General features: G+C 38.6%; 1 protein-coding gene across 6 annotated transcripts in view; it reads left to right on the forward strand.

The window, feature by feature from the left end:
• SBF2 (SET binding factor 2) overlaps positions 1 to 26,740 on the forward strand; it is a 239,568-nt gene that overhangs the window by 171,900 nt on the left and 40,928 nt on the right. For all 6 annotated transcript variants that reach the window (XM_063398004.1, XM_063398006.1, XM_063398008.1 and 3 more), the window contains exons 18-24: positions 18,966 to 19,136; positions 19,962 to 20,218; positions 22,218 to 22,390; positions 22,653 to 22,726; positions 23,104 to 23,299; positions 23,971 to 24,098; positions 26,244 to 26,419. In XM_063398004.1, the coding sequence (XP_063254074.1) occupies positions 18,966 to 19,136; positions 19,962 to 20,218; positions 22,218 to 22,390; positions 22,653 to 22,726; positions 23,104 to 23,299; positions 23,971 to 24,098; positions 26,244 to 26,419 (1,175 nt within the window). The remainder of the gene's footprint in view (positions 1 to 18,965; positions 19,137 to 19,961; positions 20,219 to 22,217; positions 22,391 to 22,652; positions 22,727 to 23,103; positions 23,300 to 23,970; positions 24,099 to 26,243; positions 26,420 to 26,740) is intronic.

The raw sequence follows: 26,740 nt of genomic DNA on the forward strand, positions 1-26,740 counted from the left end.
ACAATATACCTGTGCAGAGCATTTTTGTTCTCATATGTAAGGTAGCATGGTGAGATGTTAAATATTTCAATCCCATCAAAGACTTTCTCCCATTTTTAGATCCAAGTTTATCTTTCTCTGTTCCCTCTGTTTCCCTTCAGAAACTGTTGTTTCATATTTGCTGCTGCCATAAATACTTAATTTGAAGGAAGAGCTAATGAGCTATAGAAATTTGCCTCTTCCCTATTTTATTCTTACAACTGCATAAATTCTACATTTTGAAGAAACTTCTGCTTTCTTTTATTTTCTGGTTTTTAGTTTTGCTTAGAAAAATAGCCAAGAGGGTCCACATAGCTCTTTACCTTGAGAGGTATAGGGAGTATTTTGTGATATTATATCAGTTTGGTTAGATTCCTACCTCAGTAAAATTTGATCAAGTAGGCAATTAAAAAAAAAAAAAAAGAACAATAAATTGAGACTTCTTAATGTAGTATCAAGAGTTTTGAAATAAGTTTAAACAAATTTTGATTTCACCATCAAGCAGAGTAAAAATCTGGATTGAATATAAAATATATTCAAGTAATTTCATCCACACGCTTGTATTTTTTGGTAGGGGTACCAAGATCTCACACCATTTCTCTTACTACAAGTTCTCTGAAATCTTTTTTTAATAGCCTAGACTATTTAACTCTAAAAATACACTAAGGAAACTGTGAGTCCCTGGATGGAAGAAGCATGGTGAGTTTTTTAATGTGCCTGACCTGAATTAAGAATTAAAATAACCTGACTATTAACTTGCAAAAGCCAGCTGTTAATGCATAATAGAAAAAGAATTTTGTTTTTCCCAGATCTAATCCTCAGGTTCAGTGATGGTCCCCTTTGGTATGTCCCATTAGATACAATTCTTTGGCAAAAGTACTTATTTCGGCATAAAACTATTCATACTAAACACAAACTGACATGCTGTTCAGAACATAAGATTATTAGACTAACTTCGTAGTGATTAATAAAAATTCAGATTAACAGTTTAAGGTTCAGTTTGAGTAAAACTTAAAATTTTTGAGTAAATTGATTTTTTTTGAGTAAAGAATTATAATTTTTGGAGGATTTTCCAGCTTCTCTAGAGGTTTTCAAAATTGTGTCATAGACTAGACTGAATATGTTCTACCTGGCATGAACCTGTGCTTCAACAGGAAGAATTATCTTACCTCTGCCATATGATTGTGTTTATGCTTCCCAAGGGTGAAGCAGTGCTTGGCAGAGTGCACTTGTTTTATTCGTGTCTCTGTTCTCAGAATACCACGTTTAATGCTAGCAGTCTGTTAAATCTCATTTCACCCACTCCTTTTGAGACTGGACAACATTCTTAGTAGCTAGGAATAGACAGGAATTGTGCATCTGGAAGTGACACAGGGTTCCATTTGTGTGTACATTGGTGTAATTGTACAGGCAGTGCTCCAAATCAAGTTATCAGTGACACAATATGTACTAAATCTAAAAGTATAGTAGAGTTTTAAGAGTATATAGAGTTCAGTCCAGTCAGATATTTTACCATCTATGTTTGCTGTAGCATTTTGATGGGAAATTATGATGGGATTTCATGTCACAGCATTTCACTGTTAGTTTAATTCCTGTTGCTTCTAATGAAGTAACAAAAAAATGTTACTCAACATCACATTTCCTTTGTGGAAGGACCATTGTGTTCATGAAATGTTAGGTTTCATTTTATTTATCTAAGACAAAGCAGAGCACAAATGAAACAATTACCTGTTCTTCCTAAATAATTTTACTGTGTTTTACAGGACATAGTGCAGTCACCAAGTGTTTGAGGTGTATAAGTAATGAGAAGCATGTGGTTTTGATTGTGTTCAGCAGATAAGCCAAGAAACTGAGCAGTAACACAACTTAAAACTTGGAGGTGATGTTGGTAAGATTCTGGAAAGGTTGTGTCATGCATTAGTCTTAAGGGATTTTACAATATTTTTGGTAAAACAGCAAAAAATTTAAAGAAGGGTACAAGCTTGCATGATGTAACCCATCTTGTCTTAATTCCTTTGCTTGTTTAAAAACTAGTTAGGGTATTTCTACACAGATCCAATTAAAATTACAAGAAACATCACACTGTGTACAACGTGCTAGGATGTCTAGTGAAATTTCAGAATTCTCCCTGAAGTCTGGTGAATGATCTTTTGTGAAACTTGATCAGGCCGGATTTGATTGCACTCTAAGTCAGAGCTGATGGGATTAAAGTCACAGACAGGAAGTCAGCACTGCTTGCATATTTGTGGCCTGGAGTAATAATTGAATTTTTCTAGAAAAAATAGTCCCAATGCTTTTTAAAAAATTTAAATACTGGACACAAGCTGTTAGCAAAGTGTGACTCATCAGTGACAGTGGACTTCGGTGTGTACTGTTAATGTCACAAAAACAAATCTTTACTTCTGGGTTAGAAAAAGGCTTTAGTTTACCATTAGTAATACTCCTGGAATTTTGTTTAAAATTGAAATAATAGAAATAAAATGTATTTATATGTGAAGATAAAATAATTTTTCCATGTTTTCATGGTACAAATGACCCATGCTTATTTGGTATGTGATCACTTCTCCTATGGATAAAGTGAAAATGTTGTATTCCTTCATGCTGCGGAAAAGAGGTCTTGTTCTATGTGTGGGAAGAAAGAACAAGAGGAAAGGGTCATAATTAAATCATGTTTTCCTTTTATTAACTCATTGAGGAAGACAATTTGACGATTGCGCAACTGGCATTGTCAGATCCACAGGGTTCGGATTCCCTGTTTCAGTCTGGGTCCCTGCCAAGGTGGCAGGATGTGATGAGCCCCACGCTGCATTGCTGGGAGGCTCAGAGTGCAGCCCGGCAGGATCAGTGGCAGCCAGGATGCCTTGGGAAGGCTGACATGAAACAGAGACTGAACAGAGCTAGAGAATAAAGTAGGTTTATTGAAAGGCCTTTAAGGGTACACCTTGGACAGGATAAGGGCCTGACCAGGGCTACACCCAAGGTGGACTTAAAATGGTCACAAAATGGACAACCAGTCACAAGGTCTTACACTTTTATAAGTTTGGGTTCATTTGCATATTGGGGTTGAATTGTCCAATTGCAGCTTCAGGTTGTGAGGTCTCATCTTGTTTCTCTCTTCAGTCCACTATTTATGCTTTTGGGCCTGAAAGTTGTATTCGTTGTCCTTGGTCTTCAGCAGGAAAAGGATTTGTTTTCACAGAATTACAGAATCATTAGGTTGGAAGTGACCTCCAGGATCATCAAGTCCAACCCAACCCTAACTTCGACTAAACCATGGCACCAAGTGCCACACCTAGTCTTTTCTTAAACACATCCAGAGATAGTGAATCCACCACCTCCCCAGGTAGACCATTCCAATACTTTATTACCCTTTCTGTAAAAAACTTTTTCCTAATATCCAGCCTCTGTTTTCCTTGGTGCAGCTTAGGACTGTGTCTTCTCATTCCGTCAGTTGCTGCCTGAAGAAAGAGACCAAATATCTGACTACAAGCATCTTTCAGGGAGTTGTAGAGAGTGATAAGGTCACCATTGAGTCTTCTCTTGTCCAGGCTAAACAACACCAGATCCCTCAGTCATTCCTCATAGGGCTTGTGCTCCAGGCCCCTCACCAGCCTCTTTGCCCTCCTCTGGACGTGTTCAAGCATCTCAATGTCCCTCCTAAACTGAGGGGCCCAGAACCGGACACAGCTCTGAAGATGCAGCCCCGCCAATGCCAAGTTCAAGGGAAGAATGACCTCCCTGCTCCTGCTGGCCACACTGTTCCTTATACTGGCCAGGGTGCTATTTGCCTTCTCGGCTATCAGAACGCACTGCTGGCTCATGTTCAGTCAGTTATCAACAAGAACCCCCAGGTCCCTTTCCACCTGGGCACTGTCCAGCCACACCATCCCCAGCCTGTAACATTGCAGGGGGTTATTGTGGCCAAAATGCAAGACTCGGCACTTGGACTTATTCATCTTCATCCATTGGATTCCACCCATCCATCCAATTGTTCCAGGTCTCTCTGCAGAGCCCTCCTACCTTCCAACAGATTGACACGGGCTCCCATCTTAGTGTCATTTGCAAATTTACTAATGAAAGACTCAATACCCTCATCCATGTCATCAATAAAAATATTAAACAGAAGTGGCCCCAACAAAGGCCCCTGAGGTACACCACTAATGACTGGCTGCCAGCTGGATGCAGCACCCTGCACCACCACCCTCTAGGTGCAGCCATGCAGCCAGTTCCTAACCCAGCAAAGAATGCTCCTGTCCAAGCCATGGGCTGCCAACTTTTCCAGGGGTGTACTGTGGGAGACAGTGTCAAAGGCCTTGCTGAAGTCTAAATAGACAACATCCACAGCCTTCCTTCACAAGACAGGTCACCTGTTCATGAAAGGAGACCAGGTTGGTCAAACATGACCTGCCCCTCCTAAACCCATGATGGCTGGGTCTGATACCCTGGCATCCTGTAAGTGCTGCATAATAGCTCTCAAACTGCTCCATTACCTTACCTGGTACTGAGGTCAGGCTAACTGGCCTATAATTACCAGGATCCTCTCATCTACTCATTTTATGAACGGGAATCACATTGGCCAGCTTCTAGTCATCCTGAACCTCACCAGTGAGCCAAATTTGTTGGTAAATGATGGAGAGCAGCTTCGCAAGCACATCTGCCAACTCCCTCATCACCCTGGATGGATCCCATCTGGGCCTGTAGATTTGTGGACAGTCAAGCAGCTCAACACTTCTCTGACTACCTCTTTCTGGATAACAGGAGGACCATTCTGTTCCCTGACACCATCCAACAACTCAGTATGACAATTATCTTGAGGACAAGCCGTCTTCCCACCAAAGACTGAAGCAAAAAACGCGTTAAGCACTTCTGTCTTCTCCTCATCTGCAGTTACTAAGTTCCTTCGTGCATCCAATAGATAACCAAGGTTGGTCTCATCCTTCCTTTTACTGTTAACATATTTGTAAAAAGATTTTTTATTATCCTTTACAGAGGTTACCAAATTAAATTCAAATTGAGCTTTGGCCTCCCTCATTTTCTTCCTACATGCCCTAGCAACCCCCCTAAATGCTTCCTGAGCAGTCTGACCCTCCTTCCAGAGATGATACATCCTTTTTTATTCCTAAGTTCTTTCAAAGTCTCGTTACCCATCCAGGCTGGACATTTGCCTTGTCGACCTTGTCTTTGGGCACACAGGGACAGTCTGTTCCTGTGCCCTCAAGGTCTCTGTTTTGAAGCATGCCCACCTTTCCTGGACTCCTTTGTTTTTAAAAACTACTTCCCAAGAAACTCTGACCTGAATAGGTCAAAGTCTGCCCTCCAGAAGCCTAATGTAAAAGTCTTGTTGATGCTCCTCCTAACTTCACCAAATATTGAGAACTCTACAATTTCATGTGCCCCGAGTGGCCTCCAACTACCACATCTACCAGACCATCTCTATTTGTAAACAACAGGTCTGACATAGTCCTACCCCTGGTGGGCTCACTCACCACCTACAACAAGAAGTTGTCCTCAGTACACTCTAAGAACTTCCTGGACTGCCTCCTTTCTGCTATATTAAGTTCTCAGCAGAGGTCTGGTGGGTTAAATTCACCTACAAGAACAAGAGCTGGTGCTCCTGAAACATTCTCCAGCTTCTTATAGAATAGGTTGTCCACCTCTTCTTCCTGGTTGGGTGGACGATAACAGACTCCCATTAGGATGTCAGCCTTATTGGCCTTCCCCTTAATTCTTACCCATAAGCATTCAACTTCATCATCACTAGTTATAATATCTATGGTATCAAAAGCCTTCCTAATATAAAGGGCCACCCCTCCACCCCTTCTCCCTTTCCTGTCTCTTCTGAAGAGCTTGCTGCATCCAGTGCAATGCTTCAGCTGTGTGAGTCATCCCATCATGTTTCTGTGATAGCGACTACATCATGGTTCCACTGTTGCACCATGGCTTCAAGCCCTTCCTGTTTATTACCCATGCTGTGTGCATTAGTGTACATGCACCTCAGTTGGGTTAGTGACTTCACCCCTAACTTAGGTTTATCACCCTTGGGCCTGCCCCCAGATAGTTCAGCTGCATCCCCTTCCCCTTTCAAACCTAGTTTAAAGCCCTCTCAATGAGTTCTGGCAGCTCATGAGCTAAAAACCTACTACCCTTTTCAGAGAAATGAAGCCCATCCAGTTCCAACTGGCCAAGTGCTGAAAAAGTTGCCCTATCAAAGAATTCAAAATTCTGCTGATGACACCAAACCTTAAGCCACTTGTTGATAGTGTGAGTTCTCCAATTCCTTTCATCATACTTCTCCACCACTAAAGGAGTTGAACGCTACCTGTACTCCTGCCCTATCAATCACTCAACCCAATGCCCTAAAGTTCCTTTTTATTGCTCTAACACTTCTCTTTTCAATCTCATCACTGCCAGCCTGGAGCACCAGCAGTAGATAGTAATCAGAGGTCTAAATCAGCCCAGGAAGTCTCTCAGTAATATCCCATATACGAGCCCCAGGGAGGCAGCAGACCTCTCTGTGGGTTGGGTCTGGTCGATGTATAGGGCTCTCTGTTCCCCTCAGAAAGGCATCACCCATTACAACTGCTCGTCTTTTTTTTTTTAATGCTAGAAGTAGTAATCTGTCTGACTGATGAGGCATAACTGGGAGGCTCAATGGGCAGATCAATTTCTTCTACATCATCTAACTGGCCCTCTAGATCCAGAGCCTCATACCTATTCTGAAGTGGCACCTGGGTAGGTGATGGGGGTTGGGAGGAATTTCCATTACCTCTCTGAGTAGGGACCCATTTCCACTCCCCTTCATCCACCGGGTGTCCTCCTATTGCCTGACAGTGGGAGGCATGGGAGTCTTTTGATTCCTGGTGGGCCTCCCTCAAGGATAGAAGGGCAGAACTCCACCAGTCTATTTCCCTTTCACTTTCCCTAATACTCCGTAGTCTAGCAGCTTCCTCCCTAAGCTCAGCCACCAACAAAAGGAGATCATTCACTTGTTCACACTGCATGCAGACTTCTTGTGCAACTCCCCCTGGTGCCACTGATAAGCTTAAACACTCCTCATAGGAACTGGTCTGGACAGACACATCCTTCTTGGAGGGTTCTACCTGGCTACATACACTTTTACTAACTGCAGTTTTGAATCACATAAAAGCCATTACTAAAAAACCAAAAACTGACCAACAGAACTGCAAAATAAAAAAACCTTCAACCCTGCCTGCGCGAACTGCCTTGCAAACTGCCGTGCCACGTCCTTAGAGTCATGCCACCTGCCTGTTTGCCTGCTCCTGTTCACCTCACTCCGAGTCAGTTTTGTCTACCCTGCTCTGTGAAGAGAGCTTACCAGCACTTAAAATGAAGCTCAGAATTACACCTCTAGGCAGCACAGAATCTGAAAAATATGAAAGCTAAAACTTAAGGCATAAGGCACCAGTACCAGCCTGTCCTGGACAACAACACAGGGAGCAAAAGCTGGTCCCCACTGCTAGCCAGAGGCCACCTCTCCATCTGCCCTCCTTTTGCTGCTAAGCTGATGTTCTACATCTGATCACTCTTTCTTACAATCCCTCAACCACTGAATGGCAGGCACAGTTGTGTTCTTCTCTGAACCTGATTGTACAGATTACATGAAACTTTTCTACCCCTCAGGCGTCTTTTCCAAAATTTTATAATTAAAATTTTATAGTTAAACTGTATATGATCATCTCTGCTCCCATACCTTTCTGAGTATATTCTACCACGTTGCACAGTCCACCATAACACACTTGCAATTTATTTTTTTTTGTTTGGCATTCGGAAGTGTTTGAATAAAGGAAGTAGCATAATAAAATATACTATTCTGAGAGTAGTTTTCTCTGTGGCAGTATTATGAATGGGCTTCCACATTTATAGAGAAGCATTTCTTTAAATTGCAGTTTACAGTGCAGTATTGTTTTTCTGAATCACAGGTGTTGACATTTCTGAGTCAGTTGTTTTGAATGGTTTGATGTATACTTGGAGAGTGCTGATCTGGTTTAGGCAAAAATAACCCAAATGCAACAAATGTCTCACAGTTTAGATGTATTGACATTGACATTTGTCTTTTAGCAAGATGCACTGGAGACTGCTTTATAATTTTTACGTGACTAAATTGTGTAATTCTTGCACGGGAGAGAGGGAAAACCTGATTTTTTTAGTATTATTTTTTAAATGCTTCTAAGCCACAAAATTTCAAATAAAATTTCAGTTGGATATTGATGTGAATTTTTTTGTAGAGCTTGAAATGGAGTGAGAGAAGTGAGTTTGCAGCTTTGGAGACTGGGGCTGGCTGAAATCCTTAGGATATGGCATCACTGAGCTCTTCATTGGCATGGATGCCCACTTTTCATTTGTACTCCATGTTCCTTTACCTTTGTTGAGAATAAAATAGAATTACGTAATTTAGGAGACTTTTAAAAGAGTTTTTAAAAGATCAAAATTTGGTGTAAATCATTTAACTTAAAACCTTTGAATATAGTACAGAATGTTTATTCATGTCATCTTAAGAATTATCCTGGCAGTATTTTTGTGAGGAAAAGGATTTTAGTCCAGGGACTTTTTTTATGATCTTCAAGGTGAACAAAACATTTTGAGTTAAGTAAAAAGTTGAATTAATAAAAAAATGTGAATCTGGAAGTATTTCATGTTAATGCACCAATAGAAATAATTAGAATATTTTCCACAGTGAAGTATATGTTGTTTTGCTTAGCAATAATAGAAGCTTAGCAATAATTTTAGTAATAAAATGAAAGTAATTTGAGTGTGTACTTTCCTAGCTGAAATGGATTACCAAGTTTCAGTAACAGTTTCAGTTATGGCAGATATTCAATGGAATAATGTCTTTACTCCTTGAAATGCCTGAACAGGCTGGACTCCAGAGCCTGTTTGGTGTAGGGGGATTCTAGTTTCAGGGATGAAGGCTTTCTCTGAAGATTGGAGGCAGTATAGTGAAATTCAGAATAGTTTATAATATTTTCATCATTATCATGACCCTCCCCCCCTTCCAAGGGAGACTCAATTCAAGGTTAATTATGTAACAGAAACTTCATAATTTGAAATGTGCTCTTTGTTGTGTAGCAGCAGCTATGAAGTCACAAGGAAGATAACCCATGAAAGGCTGATGTGGAAAATCCATGATGATGGGTGAAGAGTTGGTTGCATTTTATGTCTTTTTCAGAAAAAAATTACAGTTACTGTAAGCTGGAATCAGTGGAATATTGTTCCACCTGTACTGTAGAAAACAGTGGAATAATTTGGTACTAACATTATCTCTGTTACTTTATAACAATATTATGTTAGTGTTTATTTTAGAATTTGTGTGAATATAGGGAATTGCTTAAAGCTATTGGATAATGCAGTTAATTTAGAAAAGAAAAATTAGTCGTGTTTTTTTACATTTAACATGAGTTTTGATTTTTAACATCAGTTTCTGCACAACTGTGATTGTCACAAATAATTCTCATAATCATCACTGTGCTTTTAGCCTCCTGGAGAGGTAGGAAGACTTTCTGTAATCTACACTGAAATATTTTCATTCTTGCACCTAGTTATTATATTTCCTTCTAAAACTTTCTGTCCTACTCTGGTGTGCTTGGATTAAAATCACTTCTGCTTTAAGATTCTTCACTCTTGAATTGCTGGCTTTAATTTAGGAAACTCCCATTGTGAAAGACTTCCTTTATTGTCTTGGCAAGGAGTTTTGTCTGCTTCCATTAATTTTCTTTTTGTATCTCTATCCTGCCAGTTCTGATACTATCTTAGTCTATGGAAATGTTTTTGTGACTGAAATAGTATGAAGTAACATTATTTTTAGTACTAAAATTAGTTTATTTATCCATTCTCAGAATGCTAATCCCTTTAATATAGAAATACATTAAGTCACCTGCTTAAAAAGAACATCGCTGTATCATGTGGATGGATAATAAGGAAGAAGCTGAACCACACAAGAATATTTACAGCATTATCAAGTGTGGATATGAGCATTATTTGCATTTCTGAAAATCTGAGACCCTTAACTGTGGACCAGAACTGTTGGTGTTGCTTTTGTACAAAAGAACAGAAAAATGAAGATCCTTATCCTCAAGAGCTTACAATATATATTTGAAATAAGTAATAATACTTCAACCCAGGCAGTTTGAGGCATTGGAAGGAAGCTGTGGAGTCATCATTATTGTTCATTATTCATGAAGTCATCATTATTCATAATAGTCATTGTTACTGTTGGTGATTCTGTGCACCAGTAGGCTAATTAGGGCTGAAATTTTTTATAGACATGACCTAAAAGCAGGATTTTATTGACTTTTGAGAGAGGATAATGTGGTTACTTGGCAGGTGCTTATGAATATGAGTGGGGTCACGGAAGAGCATTTTTAAGGCAATGATCAAAGTTCTGTCATTATTTCCAAACACTGCTCCAGTTAAAAGCTTTTATTACATCCATTAAAAGTTCTTTTCATATAAATATTATAGTTCAGTAAATTATTTTTATAAGAGCAAACACACTTTTCAAGTTACAACAGGAATCTGAGGATTCTTGTTAGTTATGATCACGTGGTTTTGCAGTATCCCTTGCAAACGCAGGCGCCCAAAAGTCATCTCTTAATTCTTAAGATTTTAACTTATGCACTTTGTTTCTGAAAATAATACATTCCAGTAGAATACATTTTATGTCTTTGCAGTAGAGAATATCTCACTTCCAAAACTTTTAGGGGGGGAAAAAGAAATTAAACAGGAAAGTATTATACAACATATAGTTGGTTAGCCTATTAATAGGAGAGACTAACAAGGGAATGATTTTAACACATGTCTTTACCAGAAATTTAAGAAATTAATTACTGTGGTAACTTTGCTCTGTTGAAGAAGCTGGCTTTCCCAGAATGATAACATCACGGATAACATAATTTAGCAGTCTGTAGTTTCTTTCCTTAGTGGTTTGTGGGATGAAGTACTTGGTTAGGAAGAAAAAAAATGTAAATTCCCTCCACTTAAAATAAGATATAATGATAAATTTTGTAAATTCCTGTTACTGAGGAACTGAGCCACTATTGCCCAGAATAAGGAGAAGGCTTTCTGTTGCATTTCCACTATATTGAATCACATCGTTTGTAACTGATTTCACTTGTGCTTGTTTTCTAGAAATGGTACATAACTCTGGTTTAACATTTTAATTTAGTTATAGCTCATCTCTTTACGTTGTTACTTCTAGGGGGGATTACAGTGTTTCAGAAATTCTGATTCACTTGGAATTTTCACCATGAAAGAATTTCTGGTGGCTTAATTAAAATCTAGTAAATCTTCTGACCCTAAAGTGAAGGAATGTAAATGAAGTAACCAAGTCCCTCATGCGTTTTCCATCTGTGTAAGTTCAGCTTCGCCTCCTCGTCGCTACATCTTTATCCCAGTAGAATGGAACTCTCTGCATGAAAACACAATTTCCTTCATTGAGTTCCATTTCATTGTAGCATTATTATCTGTCATGATTTGAGCAGAATTATTTTATGTTTCCATGACAGAGCAAATGTGTACAGATGGTAAGGGAGAGCAGTAGCTGATGTATTTGTGTGTATTGCCTGCTTCTGCATGAATGTCTCAGTTGTCATCCTAGGTAGCTCATCAACAATTTAAACTGTGACCAAAGAATTGAGGTGCTAAAACTGCATTTCTTCCTTACACATCCAAGTGATATAAGCCCATAATTGGAGTTTGTATCTCCTACTCTTGTTTTCATCCATATCCCTACATTTTTTTCCATTTGCTGTATCTATACCCTTCATGACAGTACCTGCAGTTGGAATTCTTGGTAGGATGCTCTTCTTGGCTTCCTCTGATACATCACAGCTCTCTGAACTTGTGAATACCACATCAGCTCGTTGCCATGAGTTTGTAACACTGTGCCAGTAAGAATTCACAGGGCAGGTGTGTGGCTCTCCTCTTCCTCATGCACTGCACATGCCAAAACTGCATCATACCATTTGGCAGATTTGTTCCCGACAGCATCCTGCTCTGTAAGGCACTTCCATTCAGCACCTCCACAATCATTTTCTTTGTTGGTCAAACTAGATTTTGTTTAGTCTCTCAAATGGCTTAGCTTGGAGTGCAAGTTCCGTTTTCTTGTCCATACTTTCAGAATTCTGCATAATATTGCAGTTCCTGTTTTTGTCCTTCTTTCTTTCACCTGAACCATGTAGTTTATATATAATTTGTATTGCAAAAGTGAGATCTATTACTGTTAAAATTCTATGAATTTGCAACTTATATTCTGTATTCTATCTTTACATCTTTCAAATTTGCTCGTCTTTTTCTTGAGTGCTACTTAAGGATTATTGTTTTAATAGTTTCTTCAAGTAAGGAAATGCTGAATGTTGAGAGAAATTCAGAAATAATTTGACCAGTGAAGGCAGAGAATGCTGCCATAGAAGAAGGAAATAGTAATTAAAGAACTACTAGGATGAAGTGAAGAACTTGGTTACTTTACTACCCTATTAGGAGAATACTTTGACACTCTATTTAGCTGGGTTTTAAGTTATGTATCAGGTCATCAATAATTTTAAGAACCACTATTTGAATATAGATAAACCCCATTAACTTGTGAGATTTACGGGGTATATGTATTTCTGAGCACAGACCTGGATAACAACTTTCTTGCTGTGGGTTATTTTTGTGGGTAGAACCAATGCCACCATTCCAATGCACTCACAGGCACACACTCACTGCTGAACCACCTGATCCAAAGGGATTCAGTGTTTTTTAAGGAGATTTTGAAAATAACTATGTCAAGATTTGAAAAACTCTTCAGGTGGATTCAACACTTCATCAGAGTTTGTGAAATCTATATCTTAACTAATGGACTTAAACCACCAAAATTCTGTTGTGCTATATAGAGGGAGAAAAAAATCAAACTATTTTCATGGAGTTTAACGTTATTTGGAACTGTGAAGTTCTGGTATAAAAATGTCTTCTCTCTTTTTAGTGGGATCTGAACATCTGTCGTTTTAGATGATTTTAGTTTCCTTCCTTTCTTTGTATAACAGAACTATTTGAATCTCTTTATCTCTTTGGAGGAAGAAGTATGTTATTATGTGTATTATTTAATGTTACTTTGGGGAAATTTGGGAACTTTGTATTAGCTTATATCTATCTTGATAAATCTGTAGAAATCTGAGTATTCTGCATGGCCTTAAATAATGTCTAGTAAAATACACGTGACCTTCAGGAATCTATGATTTGAGACCATGAGTAATTAGATGTTTAAGTGACTTTTGCTAGAAAATGTATACAGTAAATAAAGCTCCATCCAGAATTACATCCCATTTTTGCAAAATTCTAGAATTCTATTGCCCTCTGCTGGTTTAGTGTACCTGGCTGTGATTTGGTAGCACTTATGAGTGAATTGGCCTTCCTTTTATTTTTCATGGTGAAATAATAAACAGATAAACAGTGTAATGGACCACTTTACTACTTATTTTATTTTAAAGTAGGAGTCAGTCTTGAATCTGGTTTGGTGGCTTTCTGAAGGCAGGAGAACAGGAAATTGTTTTCTTTTTTGTTGCTGAGATTGTCAGGTTGGAGACAAAGATCAATTTAGTATTTCACCTTTTTTTTCCTAAAGCTGTAAAATAGAAATTAACAGAAGCTTTGCAGTTCTTCCTGCATGTTTTTATGACATTTCCCCACATTTGTGTGCACAATATGTGTGGGTATAATTCTATATTTTGGACCAAATAGGAAAGCCATCCATTGAATTGAATTTTTTGACTGATGTTATCCATGCAGCACGCAGTCAGACTTGAAAACATACTCAGTATACAATTATACTTGTTGGAGTATGTGTGTGTACTGGCTTTAAAGTGAAAGCGGGTAGATTTAGAATAGATAGTAAGAATATATTTTTTATTACAAGGGTGATGAGATGTGAGGGAAGGTTGCCCAGGGAACCTGTGGATGCCCCATCCCTGGAAATGTTCGAGGCCAGGTTGGATGGGGCTTGGGGCAACCTGGTCTAGTGAAGGTGTCCCTGCCCATGGAGGGGTGTTGGAGCTGGATGATCTTCTAGGTGCCTCCCAAGCCAGGCCATTCTGTGATTCTGTGATACATGCACACACGTGATGCAGTGTTATCTGCAAGTAGGATGTAGATAGGACTCAGTCCTTCTGATCAGTCAGTGAGGGTTGATCCTGGAGCACAATTTGGAAGTCATTTTGGGTTTACCAGGATCTGTGTGGGATCTGTGACTGCAGGACTGGTTTGTAGAACATGTTTACATGCAGAATTTAGTTTGCATTACTTGGGCAGGGGCAGCTGTTGCCTGCAGTAACTGGTACCTACTCATGATGTGCAGTAGGTGCTGACTGGCTGGATGTTTATCTAAGCAGCTCAGAGACAGGGAGCAGCTCTTTAAATTAACAGTGCCACTCTGTCCTGATAATCTCTAAGCCTGCACTTGCAGATTTCAGGGATAACGGAGAGGAGAGGAGAGGAGATTCGAGGAGAGGAGAGAAGATTCAAGGAGAGGAGAGGAGATTCGAGGAGAGGAGATTCGAGGAGAGGAGATTCGAGGAGAGGAGATTCGAGGAGAGGAGATTCGAGGAGAGGAGAGGAGAGGAGAGGAGAGGAGAGGAGAGGAGAGGAGAGGAGAGGAGAGGAGAGGAGAGGAGAGGAGAGGAGAGGAGAGGAGAGGAGAGGAGAGGAGAGGAGAGGAGAGGAGAGGAGAGGAGAGGAGAGGAGAGGAGAGGAGAGGAGAGGAGAGGAGAGGAGAGGAGAGGAGAGGAGAGGAGAGGAGAGGAGAGGAGAGGAGAGGAGAGGAGAGGAGAGGTTTGACAGGTAAAGGTGCTGCAGAAGCTTCCTAATAGGTGTTGGATGGATAACCCACAGCCAGTGATTCCTCGAGGAGCTGAGGAGGAAGCTACTCTTTGCCTTCAGTAGCACCCTCCTTCTCACTTGTTCTGCTTCATTCTCTCAGCAAATGTACCCAAACCAGTAACTCAAGCTGTCAGTTGCAGACAGAACTACACTTTATTTCTGAAGTAAACTGGATTTCTCTAAAAAATAGTGCACTGTTGTGTTTGTCCCGTCACTTCCATAACTGAGAGACATGCAGCAAAATCCTGTGAGAAAAAAGCAGTTAGGTATATTCATGCTTTGGTTTTTATTCTTTTTTGTTTGGAAATCATTTTTCAACTTCACAATCTATAGCTAGATTATCTGCTTTGCTATAATAAACGTCCTTCTTTAAACTTTTGTGTTGTAAAGGGTAGTAACTGCTGAGTGACCAGCACAACACATGCTTTTCTTTATCAGAAACAAGTAATCTAAATAATTTAATGTTATGGAGATGTTCTTTGATGGTCTGGACCCCAGCAAGTTTTGAATAGGAGTCTTGGAACTAGTGCATATTTCTTACTGAGCTGCAAATCTCATTTTCGCAATCAGAAGTATCCAGTATTGGGAAACAGAGAAAAAATTCTAGGTAGGTGTTATCCAGTACCTCTCAGTATAGTAGAAATAATGGAAAGATAATTCCTGAATTCAGGAAGTTGCCTGTATCGTCATACATAGCAAGTCCCAAACCTACCTTTTGTTTTCACAAACTGTGGTATGTAATAGTTTTGATGGAGTAAGGTCTTTGTCATATGGAATTTGGGAAGGGAGTGTTCAGGGGTTTTTAAGTTTCATTAATCTAATTAAAGAACTCAGTGTCCTTTGCAGAAGTTAACTGATCTTCTGTTGGTTGTTACAATTTAGACCTCAATGCTCTTTCTGTCATACTGGCAGCTTTAGAATAAGGGCTTCATCAGTTCAGAACTACTCTTATTATTTTCTTCTGGGGTCTCTTTTAAGCTGTTAGTCCCTAAATCCTCTCTTATAAGAAGGAAATTATTTTGCTGTCTCCTGCGTTCATTCTGTCTGTCTGTCAGGAGTGAGTTAATGGGACAGAGAGAAAGAAGCACAAATATCAGTGTAGTTTAGCTGCCCTGTGGAGGGCTAGGTGAAGATATGTTTTATATATGTATTATTTGTTGATGGAAAACACCAAACTTCTGCTCTACTTAAATTGGAGAAATTCTTTTGAATGCAGCAGTAAACATTGGGGCCCTTTTGATGTTTTAGATGAGTTTCCATTCTAGGGAACTGGCTGACTAAGCACTCTCTTCATAGAGAATATAGAGAGTCCAAACTTCATGGATTGCTTATATTTGTACCAAGAGTATTTTTAGTCTGTGGATTAGGCTGCAGAGGCACAACAGTGTGCTTCTTGAGACTAGTATTCTTACTGCTTCTTTTACAAACAAACTAACCCAAACAAGCAGAGAATCCAAAGTGGTTTTGCCCAAAATAACTGGCAGAGCCAAGAACTGCAAGTCCTGATTTTTGATTCTGTGCTCTGGCTACTATAATGTTTTGCCATTTGTTTCAACACATGCAGGTGATGGGAAGGATAATATTTATGATCACTGAGCTTTTTTTTGATGTCTTTTCTTTCATGCTTTTGTAAACAAACTTTTTTTATTTGGTCTAGGAGTTACTGTCAGCGTTGATTTATGTTGTTATATTTGAACATAAATCTCCATTTTTTAAGAATTATGTTTTGTACATGGCTATTTGTGGTTTTAAATTCTGAGCACAGGAAGAGCATCTAAAAGACCCCCAGCTTTCCTGTCATATGTGTTCCATGTGAAAATCATTTATCTCATTTTTATTTCTTTAGACTCAGGGTTAGGAGCTTGAACTTCCTTTTGAGTTGGTGTCAAAGATCACCGCTTTTCTATCCAATTTACACAATTACCTGATTTAGGTTGAGGCATCAAAGGCAACTGAAGAGGTTGATAGTCAATTCACTCTTTTGTGTGCATTTACTGCACAGATTGACATAAGTTAACCCTACCTACTAGCTAGGTTTGAACAGACCTTTTTTTCCTTTCACCTTTTGTTTTTCCTTCCCTGTTTTCTTTCCTTTCCCCTTTTTCCTTCCCCCTCTTGACATTCATACCCCCTTTTTGCAGATCTGTTGTGACTGAGAATTTGTCTCAGTGAAAAAAACAAATAATAAATCAAAGTAAAAGTCATGACATGGCTTTAGCACTAACCTTTGCTTTCAAGCTATGTTGTCCATATTTTTATTCCATGATTTACCCATCATCTTTATTCCTCTGTAACACAGTTTTTGTGCATTTGGATTTTGAGGTAGGTCAATGATTGGGCCAGATCAATCTGCGGGGCCTGTGGTGCATCTTTTGTACGATTAGGTTTTTTCAAGGGAATGTTCAGCAATCCCCACAAAGATCAGAAGACGCTGTTTGTGCTGACCTGTTCTGTGATTGAACAGGATGAGGCATGGGAGATCAGTTATCGTTTCCTGTGATCTGCCATAAGCTGCACCACAACTGAAACTTGGGCATCTGTTAAACACACCAGCTATCTGCCCTCTCAGTCTGTATTGCATAAACAAACTCGAATTTAACATTATTTGAATAGATGTAGATTTCTTAACAGGTTACCAAGGAATTGTGATGAAATTCTGCATAATCAAATCAAAATTATACTGCTCACTTTTAGATGGCTAAGCACAGGAAGGCTCTTCAATTGGGTAAATTTTATTAGCATGTCACATAGCATTTCCTCAGATGTAGAATTTTCAAGAACTTTTGATAGGGAATAAGTACATGGCACATGATCAGGACTTTCAGTTCATGCTGTACTTGTAAGAGTATAGTAAGGAAAACACAGTTTGAAGAATTGAAAAACTGGAAATCTGTAAACCAGACTGCAAAGTTTTTGCTTGTAATTTCCTATCCTCCCATCTGAATGCCCAAGTCCCAGCTAGGGAAATATTATAAGTGCTGGCTGTTCTGTACAATTCTGCAATTACAAATATTAAATGGAGTAGTATTCATGCTCTCCAGGAAACTGGTTCAGACCATAATCACTAAAGTAAAATCTAAGTTCTAGATATAGTTTGTGTTTCAGGTATGGGTAGTATTGTGAGTGATAACCATTAAATGAGGCACCCAGTAATGTACTTTATTCTTCAGTTCTGCTGCAGAAATAATCACAAGCACAAATTTAGATGACCTGCTGATTTGCTCCATGCAATATACAGCACATTGTTTTGTGGCCTTATTTTTTCAAAAAGTAAAGAACATATGATAAAGGATTTCATTCTTCATGATTTGGGTCACTGAAATAAATTTCCTTTCTTTGTATGTGGTCATCAAGAATATTAAACAACTCCCTGGGAGACTAGTGCAAAATAAATAGATTTACTTGAAAAAAATGCTTCATTCATAATGACTAATGCTGTAACAATTCTGGGTTTGTTTGAGACTTTACAGTGATCCAGACCGTTGTGACTTCAAAGAACAAACCCAAATTAGCAGTCTTTCAGGAACTGGATTTGGGTCATACAGTTCAGTAAATAACACTGAAGATAATGATTTATCTAATCTTTTGCTGTTGCAACAAATGCAGTTTATTGGAAGGACTCAGTTGACATTATTACTTTAAATTTCATTACTACAGTTCTAAATAAAATGAGAAATAATTTTCATCTGTTTGAATACTGATTTCTATGTTGTATGACTAGGTTATTAAAAATACTGTCGTTTGTTGGCAAGGAAGATGTTTTATATTACAAATGTGTTCTTTACTGTTATCACTAAATTCTTACCTCAGTTCTCATTTTTCTACTCTGAATCAAGAAAACCATGCCTTGCACTGGCATTAGACTTATATACAACCTCCCTGTGTGTTAATTTTGTGAATGGTACAAAACTGGTGATAATTTCTCTATCCCATATTGCAGTACAAAAGTATTTCATATTTTAGTCTGTACTGCAAATCATGACACACATATGTGTGTGTGTGAGTTCTGAAGTCATAGCCTGTAAAAGAAATTGAATAATAGCACTGATTTGTCAGCTTTGCACATTTTTTGCTTTCAGAAATTAGCACCTGGGGTTAGTCAGTTTGCTTACACCTGTGTACAAGATCATCCTATCTGGACTAACCAACAGTTTTGGGAAACAACCTTCTATGGCAACGTGCAAAATCAAGTTCGCTCCCTCTACCTTACAGCCAAAGATGACAACCATGCAGTACAGTTGAAGCAAAAGGTAGGAAAATATATTAAAATATTAAAGTAATATTTTTATTCACATATTAATTGTCTCATAGGTTTCAGATATTTATGTTTTTTCCAATTTTATGAGTTTTTGTTTCACTTTCTCCCGTATTACACAGTATATAATAACATGAGAAATAATAGAAATCTACATTTATCTGCAAAGCATTATAATTTGATGTTAGCTCAGCTTAGTGTGGAAAAAGCATTTGCAAGATACCTAGTCATTCATTAATTTAACATCAGGCTTTATGTCACTACTATCAGCTGCCAGATTCCTTTATTCTATTTTCACTGTGTGCCATCTACCTAGTTTGCTTTAAGCTAATGCTAGAATTGGGCTCCAACATATAAAACATGAATGTTTCAGCTAGTCTGGAAACTATTTATATAAAAGCTTCCCTCACCTGAATATCCTAGGAATTTGGAGAATATTGCCAGCATTGAGCCATGAGCTGCGTGTTATTTCTCAATCTGATTTATGCTTGTTCATATTTGAACTAAGTGGATAAGCTTGGAAGATCGGATGGCATAAAAAAGACCTTAAAAGCAATGATGTTATTTAGATCTGCCCACATTGTGCTACTAGTGCATTTCAGTAAACTGCTCTCAAAGCTGAGTTCCCATAATCATAACTCTCCTAAACCCTATTTAGGGTAGTTATTTGCTCTTTCTTTTTAAATGAATATATAATTTAAATAACTGAAGAAGATTAATTAGCAATTTAATAAATAAAGCTTTGGCTAAGCATTGTTTTTTAAGTTGTAGCTTTATCATTTCTTCTGTGTCTTTATATTTCTTTCTCTGTGTCTTCCAGGAGAAAGCTCCTGCAGACCAGGATAAGACAGCAATGGACCTGGCTGCTGAGCAGCTGAGGTTATGGCCAACCCTCAATAAACAGATGCAGCAGGAGCTAGTCCAGAATGAGGAAAGCACAGTCTTCAGCCAGGCCATTCATTTTGCCAACCTCATGGTCTACCTGCTGGTACCACTGGATACAAGTAAGAACAAGCTGCTGAGAACATCAGCTACTGGGGACTGGGAGAGTGGAAGCAACAGCATTGTCACAAACAGGTGGGTATCTGTTGGAGTCCAGGATATCCCTCTGGCCGCCCTGGAGGGTTTGGAGACTGTACAGGAGGGTTTGGAGACTGGACAGGGGGGTCTGGGATCTGTACAGGGGGGTCAGTTAGACCCACACAGAGCCCAGGAGGACACTGACTCTGATTCCTGTCCATGGGAGTGAACACTCACATGCAGGAATAATCACAAATCCCAAGAATTTAAAATAAGTAGTGGATGGTTTATTATAGAATATAAATATAGAAATTAGGATTCTTAGTATATGGGGCTGAAGAGACAAGATGGAGGAATTGGGGAGTGGCCCCTGTGCTCCTTGTTCTTGCTCTCATCCCCCATCTTGTGCTGAGTTGGGTTTCAGAGATTGGTTTAGAGTAGAACTGACATGTTAGCATAGGTAGTAGGTATTGGTAAAATTTTGTAAATAAAAAATACGTCTCGGACAGTGGTTGGGTCAAGGGGACCATACATAAGGTGCGGGGCTCTCTGATCCGCCCAGTCTGCCGCGTGTCCTGCTCTGCTGGGGACGCCTTGCAAAGCTGGACAAGAACTGATAGATAATTAAGAATAAACAGCCTTGATAACACGAACTGCTGGACTCAACTTGTCATCTCTGGCTTCGGTGTGAAACACCCAGGGCAAAGAGAAGACTGAAAACCTTATTACCTCTGGGAACAGCAACCCAGAGGAAACTCCCAGGGAACAGCAACCCTGGGAGGACCCTTAGTACCTTGAGGAGCAGCAATCCCAAGGAGAATCTCAGGGAAACAACAACCCTGAGAGGTATCCAAGGCCAGAGGTATCCATGGCTTGCAAAATGCCTGTACTCTAAATACCAGATTGTTTCACCATCTTCACTTCCTTTCAAGTTCAGTAGTTAAGAAGAGTAGACATCTAACATGATTCCTCTCAAATAACAGAACTTTGTCTGGAGTGATTTACTTCCATTTAAAGGAACATTGTATTGTCCCAGTAAGAATTTTTAATCTAGTAATGCAGATGTTGAAGACAGATATGGAGTTTGGTGAGAAAGAAAACAGCAGCCCTAAACCCACCATGTTAGTTTTTAAATAACTTGAAAAAGCCACTGTATGAACCTAAAACCACAGAAACGTTTGTATAGCATCTATAAAATCAGCATTTCTGTACAACAGCTGCAAAGGAGGAAAGGCATTGAGGTCACAAAAAGCAAGAGGGCTAAACCACAATGGCAAAGGTTAAATTGCTAAGGAAGCAGTAGGAGTATATCACCAGTTCCATTCATTCCCCAGCATGCAAATCCAGGACATTTCATAACAAGCCTTCCTCCCACTTTGTTTATGGCTTTCATTATCACCTCTCTGCACAAATTCTCATTTGATAAAATTATAGAACACTATGTGAAAACACTGGCATCAAGTAAAAGATTGTCAGGATGAAACTCCCCATGGAGTTACTAATTTCTGCTGAGTACATACCTCTAATCTTAGGCATTAGAACGTGCTCAGTAGCCTGCTTGTGGTATATGTTGCAATCTATGAATTTGGCCCCTAATATTCTTACAGGAGGCATTTTTAGACATTCAAAGTACATTTCCCACTGAAATGCTTGCTTATGTAATGCACAAAAAATTATCTTATGATCTTTTTAGCTTTTGATTGCTTTGCTCTGCAACCTAAATATACATTGAATGTATCTTTCTTTATATAACTGGATATTTGCTTATCATGGGTTGCAAATGCTTTACTTGGCTTTATGAAGAGAAGATATGGAACTCTCAGAAAGCTGCTTTTTCTCTTCTAGACCTATCTGTGCTGAACTCATGGAGAGAAAATTGTCTTATGTCATCATTTATGAATGTACAATGTAACTGTGGTACCACCATATGCTTTTAGCAAGGTTAGGAATGGTAACTAGAAAACCCCCTACAGTTTGTCGGTGTCTATCCAAGTGTCATATGTGCATCACCAGCTGAACTGTTAACACTTGTTACTGCTTTTATTTCTGCCTTTAGCATTGCAGGCAGTGTTGCAGAGAGTTATGACACTGAGAGTGGGTTTGAAGACTCGGAGAACAATGATGTTGCAAACGCAGTTGTGCGCTTCATCACCAGATTTATCGACAAGGTTTGCACAGAAAGTGGGGTCACACAGGATCACATCAAGGGTCTGCACTGCATGATACCAGGTAGGAATTGTCACAAAAAGGTACTTTATGGTCTTTCTTTTTTCTTTTCCTAATTAAACAAATGAACTTTCTAATTCGAGTTACCTTCAAATAAGTTAGAGTGTTAGATTTCTTTTCCAGATTGTAATTGCTGTTGAATCTCAGATAATTATTTCCTTTATGTCAAAATTTGAGAATTTCAGAGCTATCAGGGTTTTACTTACAGAGCAGCTTTCTCTTTCACATTGTGTGAGACTTCATTTATGGTCTTCCTGTTTTCCAGGCATTGTAGCAATGCACATAGAGACACTGGAGGCTGTCCATCGTGAGAGTAGGAGGCTTCCACCGATACAGAAGGCAAGTGTTATGAAACATATTTGTATACTTTACAAGTATTAGAATCATAAAATCTAGTAGTCCTGTTTTTTTCTCTCATACTGTTACAAGGAAATATCAAAACATTAAAAGAAAATTTCCACCAGTGATAAATAAAGTGCTTGGCTTTGGTCTCATGAAATATGAAACTATTAGAACCAGACTTCTGATCATAAACAAGCTGTTGCATGCCCACTGCTTTTAGAGACCCATTTCTCTTTGTTGAGTCCAAACTCCATCTCCCTTCTTTGGACTCAGTGTCATAACAATTTTGTTTTTAATCTTTTAAAACCAAATATTATTACTAGCCTGAGGTATAACACTGATTTACACTTACACTGCCATTTATTTTACATCAGCCCAAAATTCTACGGCCAACTTTACTGCCAGGAGAAGAATTTGTTAGTGAAGGTCTCCGTGTACTGCTGGATCCTGATGGCAGAGAGGAAGCCACAGGAGGACTGCTTGGAGGCCCTCATATCCTCCCTGCTGAAGGAGCTTTGTTCCTTACCACTTACAGAATTATATTTAAAGGCACTCCTCATGATCAACTGGGTAAGAAAATCCAAACAGTGATAGCTGTGGTCCCTCAGATAGGCAGGATTTTGAGCTGGCCTGTCCTCCCATTCAAGTATCAACATCATTAAACAGTTTTTTACAGACATTGGAAGCAAGTGAAAGGAAAAATATAAATGAGTTGGTATTCTACCTAAAATTATTGCTTGGAAATAACAGTAATTTCTTAATATATCTTATAATCTTCTGAATGATAATTTTTTCATGATTCAACATGTGCCATTTCTAAGCAGATTGTCATTCAGAAGTATAAATTTATTGTGGAAAACTCATGATCATATGTAAAGATATCAAACTATATAACTTCTGTTTATAAGTTATATATTGCATTATGAAATCTGGATAAACTTGAAATTGTTTCTTTAGCCTCTACCAACTTAGGTTTTCAGGGCGCATTTCCATTATATAGAAAGACTTAGAAGGAAGGAGAATATTTTTCTAATCAGCTCAGCTGAAATAGAGTAGAAATTCAGATTACAAATGATGCTTTAGGAATTTGCCAACTTTTCTGGTATTTTGCCTGAAATTAATCCTATACCATCATGTTCATGTTGCTTTGTAGTTATTCCCTGTTCTTTATTCCAGTAACAGTGCGAGCAGAGCAGACCTGGCTGTGTGATCTAACAAGTGTCTGTGTGTTGTATCCTCAGTTGGGGAGCAGACTGTGATCCGGAGCTTTCCTATCGCCTCCATTACCAAGGAGAAGAAGATCAGTATCCAGAACCAGCTGCAGCAGAACATGCAGGAGGGGCTGCAGATCAGTTCAGCCACCTTTCAGGTAAAAGGAAGTTTTGTGAAAGTTTACGTGGCTACAGCCAGCTCAAAATATTTTCAAGCAACACTTTGCCTTGGTATTTGTGAGGAGTCTGGTGTTCTGTAAGGTCAATAGACAAGGCAGAACTCGTGGAAACCCTGGCATTTCTTAGCCCACTTGGTATTTACAGAGGGTTGCTATTTTCATATTGGATTTCTTTCACTGCTTTCCTAACCTGTTTTGGAGCCAGAAAAGGGCTGGTTTGGGTCCAGAATCTCTTCAGGTAAGTAGAGGCCTAGGGAGGCTAGGCTGCTTTCTCTCTCCTCCAGCTACGTGGAATCAATATGGAAAAGCTCTGAGTATTGCTTCTTCTCAAGGTTTGTCACTTCACCAGCTTTCTGTTAAAATCCATGGCAGAAAGTCATGGAATATTGCACATGGAAGCTGCACTTCCAGGAATCTTTAAGGTAGAAGCAATGAGCCTCTATATGACAGGCACAGATCTTGGAATTTTCTGAAGGATTCCCATCAGTGTGTTCAACAAAAGTGTGTATTGCAGGGCAATTAATAGAGATGGACTTGTAAAAATCAGGAATCCTGAAGTCTTTTCTGAATTTTCCTTCTTGATTTTGATCTTAACTGTGGTCAAACTCTAAGAGATCAAATGCTGCAAGCAAAGAATTTTAAATCATGAAAGTAGACTACAGTGCTTAAGATATGAAATACTTTTCTGGGTTGACTGACTGCAGAGGCATATTTTCATTGAGAACAATAACTCCAACATTTGAAAATATAACAAAATAGCATTTTACTAGTTCCTTACTATAATGAACATTATTTAGGTAATCATCCTTCAGTATTGTCTTCAAAAGCACAAAATTAGAAATTCAAATGAGTAAAAAAAGTTGTTCTTGTGGACTTTTGAGAGGATTTTTATTTTCCAGAAATCTTTCTACCAGAATACTTAGCATGCTTCAATGATGTGATAAATACAGACTCCGGCTCAGAGCTGGATTCGAGTCAAACATAATTTTTGCTTTTGTTTAGCACAGTTTTGTATTAGATTATGAGAACAAAAACAATCCACAGTTTATTCCCTGTCTGCTCTGTAACATCCAGGGTTCAATACAGGATGAAATAGCCCCTCCCCTTTGTTTCTTAATTGTGATTTTCAGATGGGTTTGTGTGCAGCTATGCTTTTATCTTTAAAACTTTAGATAAGTATAACCCCAAAAGACCAAAGAGCTCCTTCCAAGGAGGTCCTAGTACAACAGAGCCATTAGTCATTTGGAAAATATTTACAAAACAAGTGAAATTGGAAAAGAAAGGATGAAATCCACCTCCTAGATGGCAAGCACAGGAATTTAAATGGTGTCTAGGTATGCGCTCAGAAATAGAGCTCTAGCATATTTCTTTGTTTGATTTCTCCACATTTTATAGTATTTTTGGGCCTTTTTATGGATTCCTTGTTTTCTGTCTCTTATTTGTTTTCTTAGAATTGTTGACTTCCTTTCAGTGGAGGATGATTAGATGGGATTTTTTTTTTCCCAGAACCTCTCAAAAAAGCATTTTTAGTCAAGTGGAAGGATCAGTGTTGAATGGCACAAGGTTATTTCCTTTTTAGGGAGATTTCACTATCATATTTTGTTACTAGCAGTTTTCTATACTTTGCAAGGTGAGGCCAAAATTGGAACATCTAAGTATAGGAATATAATGGTTGTAACATATGAATGCTGATATTGCTGGCTTGCTGAGTCTTTGAAGTGCATTACCAACCTCAGTTCCCAGTGTAGGGGCAGAGCTGGCAGACTTTTTCCCAGCTGAGCTGTCCCATGTGACCAGAATTTGAGCTGTTGTCAATGTCTTAGTGCCAACACTACAACTTGGATTTACCAAAATATTTTGTATTTGATCTTACGAGAATTCCAGATGCTGCCTAGTCAAGATATCTTAGTATTAGGACATAAATTTAAAATAGGAAATTTTAAAAAAATTAGGTGTGTAATAGCCATCAAAATAAATGAGACATATGTACATGTATCTGTATTATCTAAAGGGCATAATGCTGTGAAAGTATGGGAATTTTGCAACTATATTTTAGAACCTTCCAAGTTTTGAAATTCTCAGATTGTTTTCCAGTTTCTAACATGTCATGTCTTTAATACACAGTTAATTAAAGTAGCATTTGATGAAGAAGTGAGTCCTGAAATGGTGGAAATATTTAAGAAACAGTTGATGAAGTTTCGTTATCCTCAGTCCATCTTCAGCACTTTTGCCTTTGCAGCTGGGCAAACAGCACCACAGATAATTCTACCGAAACAGAAAGAAAAGAACACTTCATTCCGGTACAGTCTTTCTTTTTTTCTTTTATTACTGATGTTCTTGTCTTGTATTATCCAAATGCATTGAACAACCTGAAACCTCTGCACAAGTGGAGATCATGTCAAAATAAGTGCTATTTTGCATCTCTTTTTATTTCCTGAGTAAGAGATAGATTAGTAAGATACAGATGTTTATTTGGCATAGAAATAATATTATTTATCTAAACTTCTGGCTGCAGTAGATTTGAACAAGCACCTTATTACATTTTGAAACACACAAAATAGAAGTAGCATCTTGAGCTATGCAAGCTCAACATGGAAATAAGATTAATTGTGTATTACTTT

The sequence above is a fragment of the Prinia subflava genome, chromosome 5 (assembly GCF_021018805.1).
Source record: "Prinia subflava isolate CZ2003 ecotype Zambia chromosome 5, Cam_Psub_1.2, whole genome shotgun sequence".
Taxonomy (NCBI): Eukaryota; Metazoa; Chordata; class Aves; order Passeriformes; family Cisticolidae; genus Prinia; species Prinia subflava.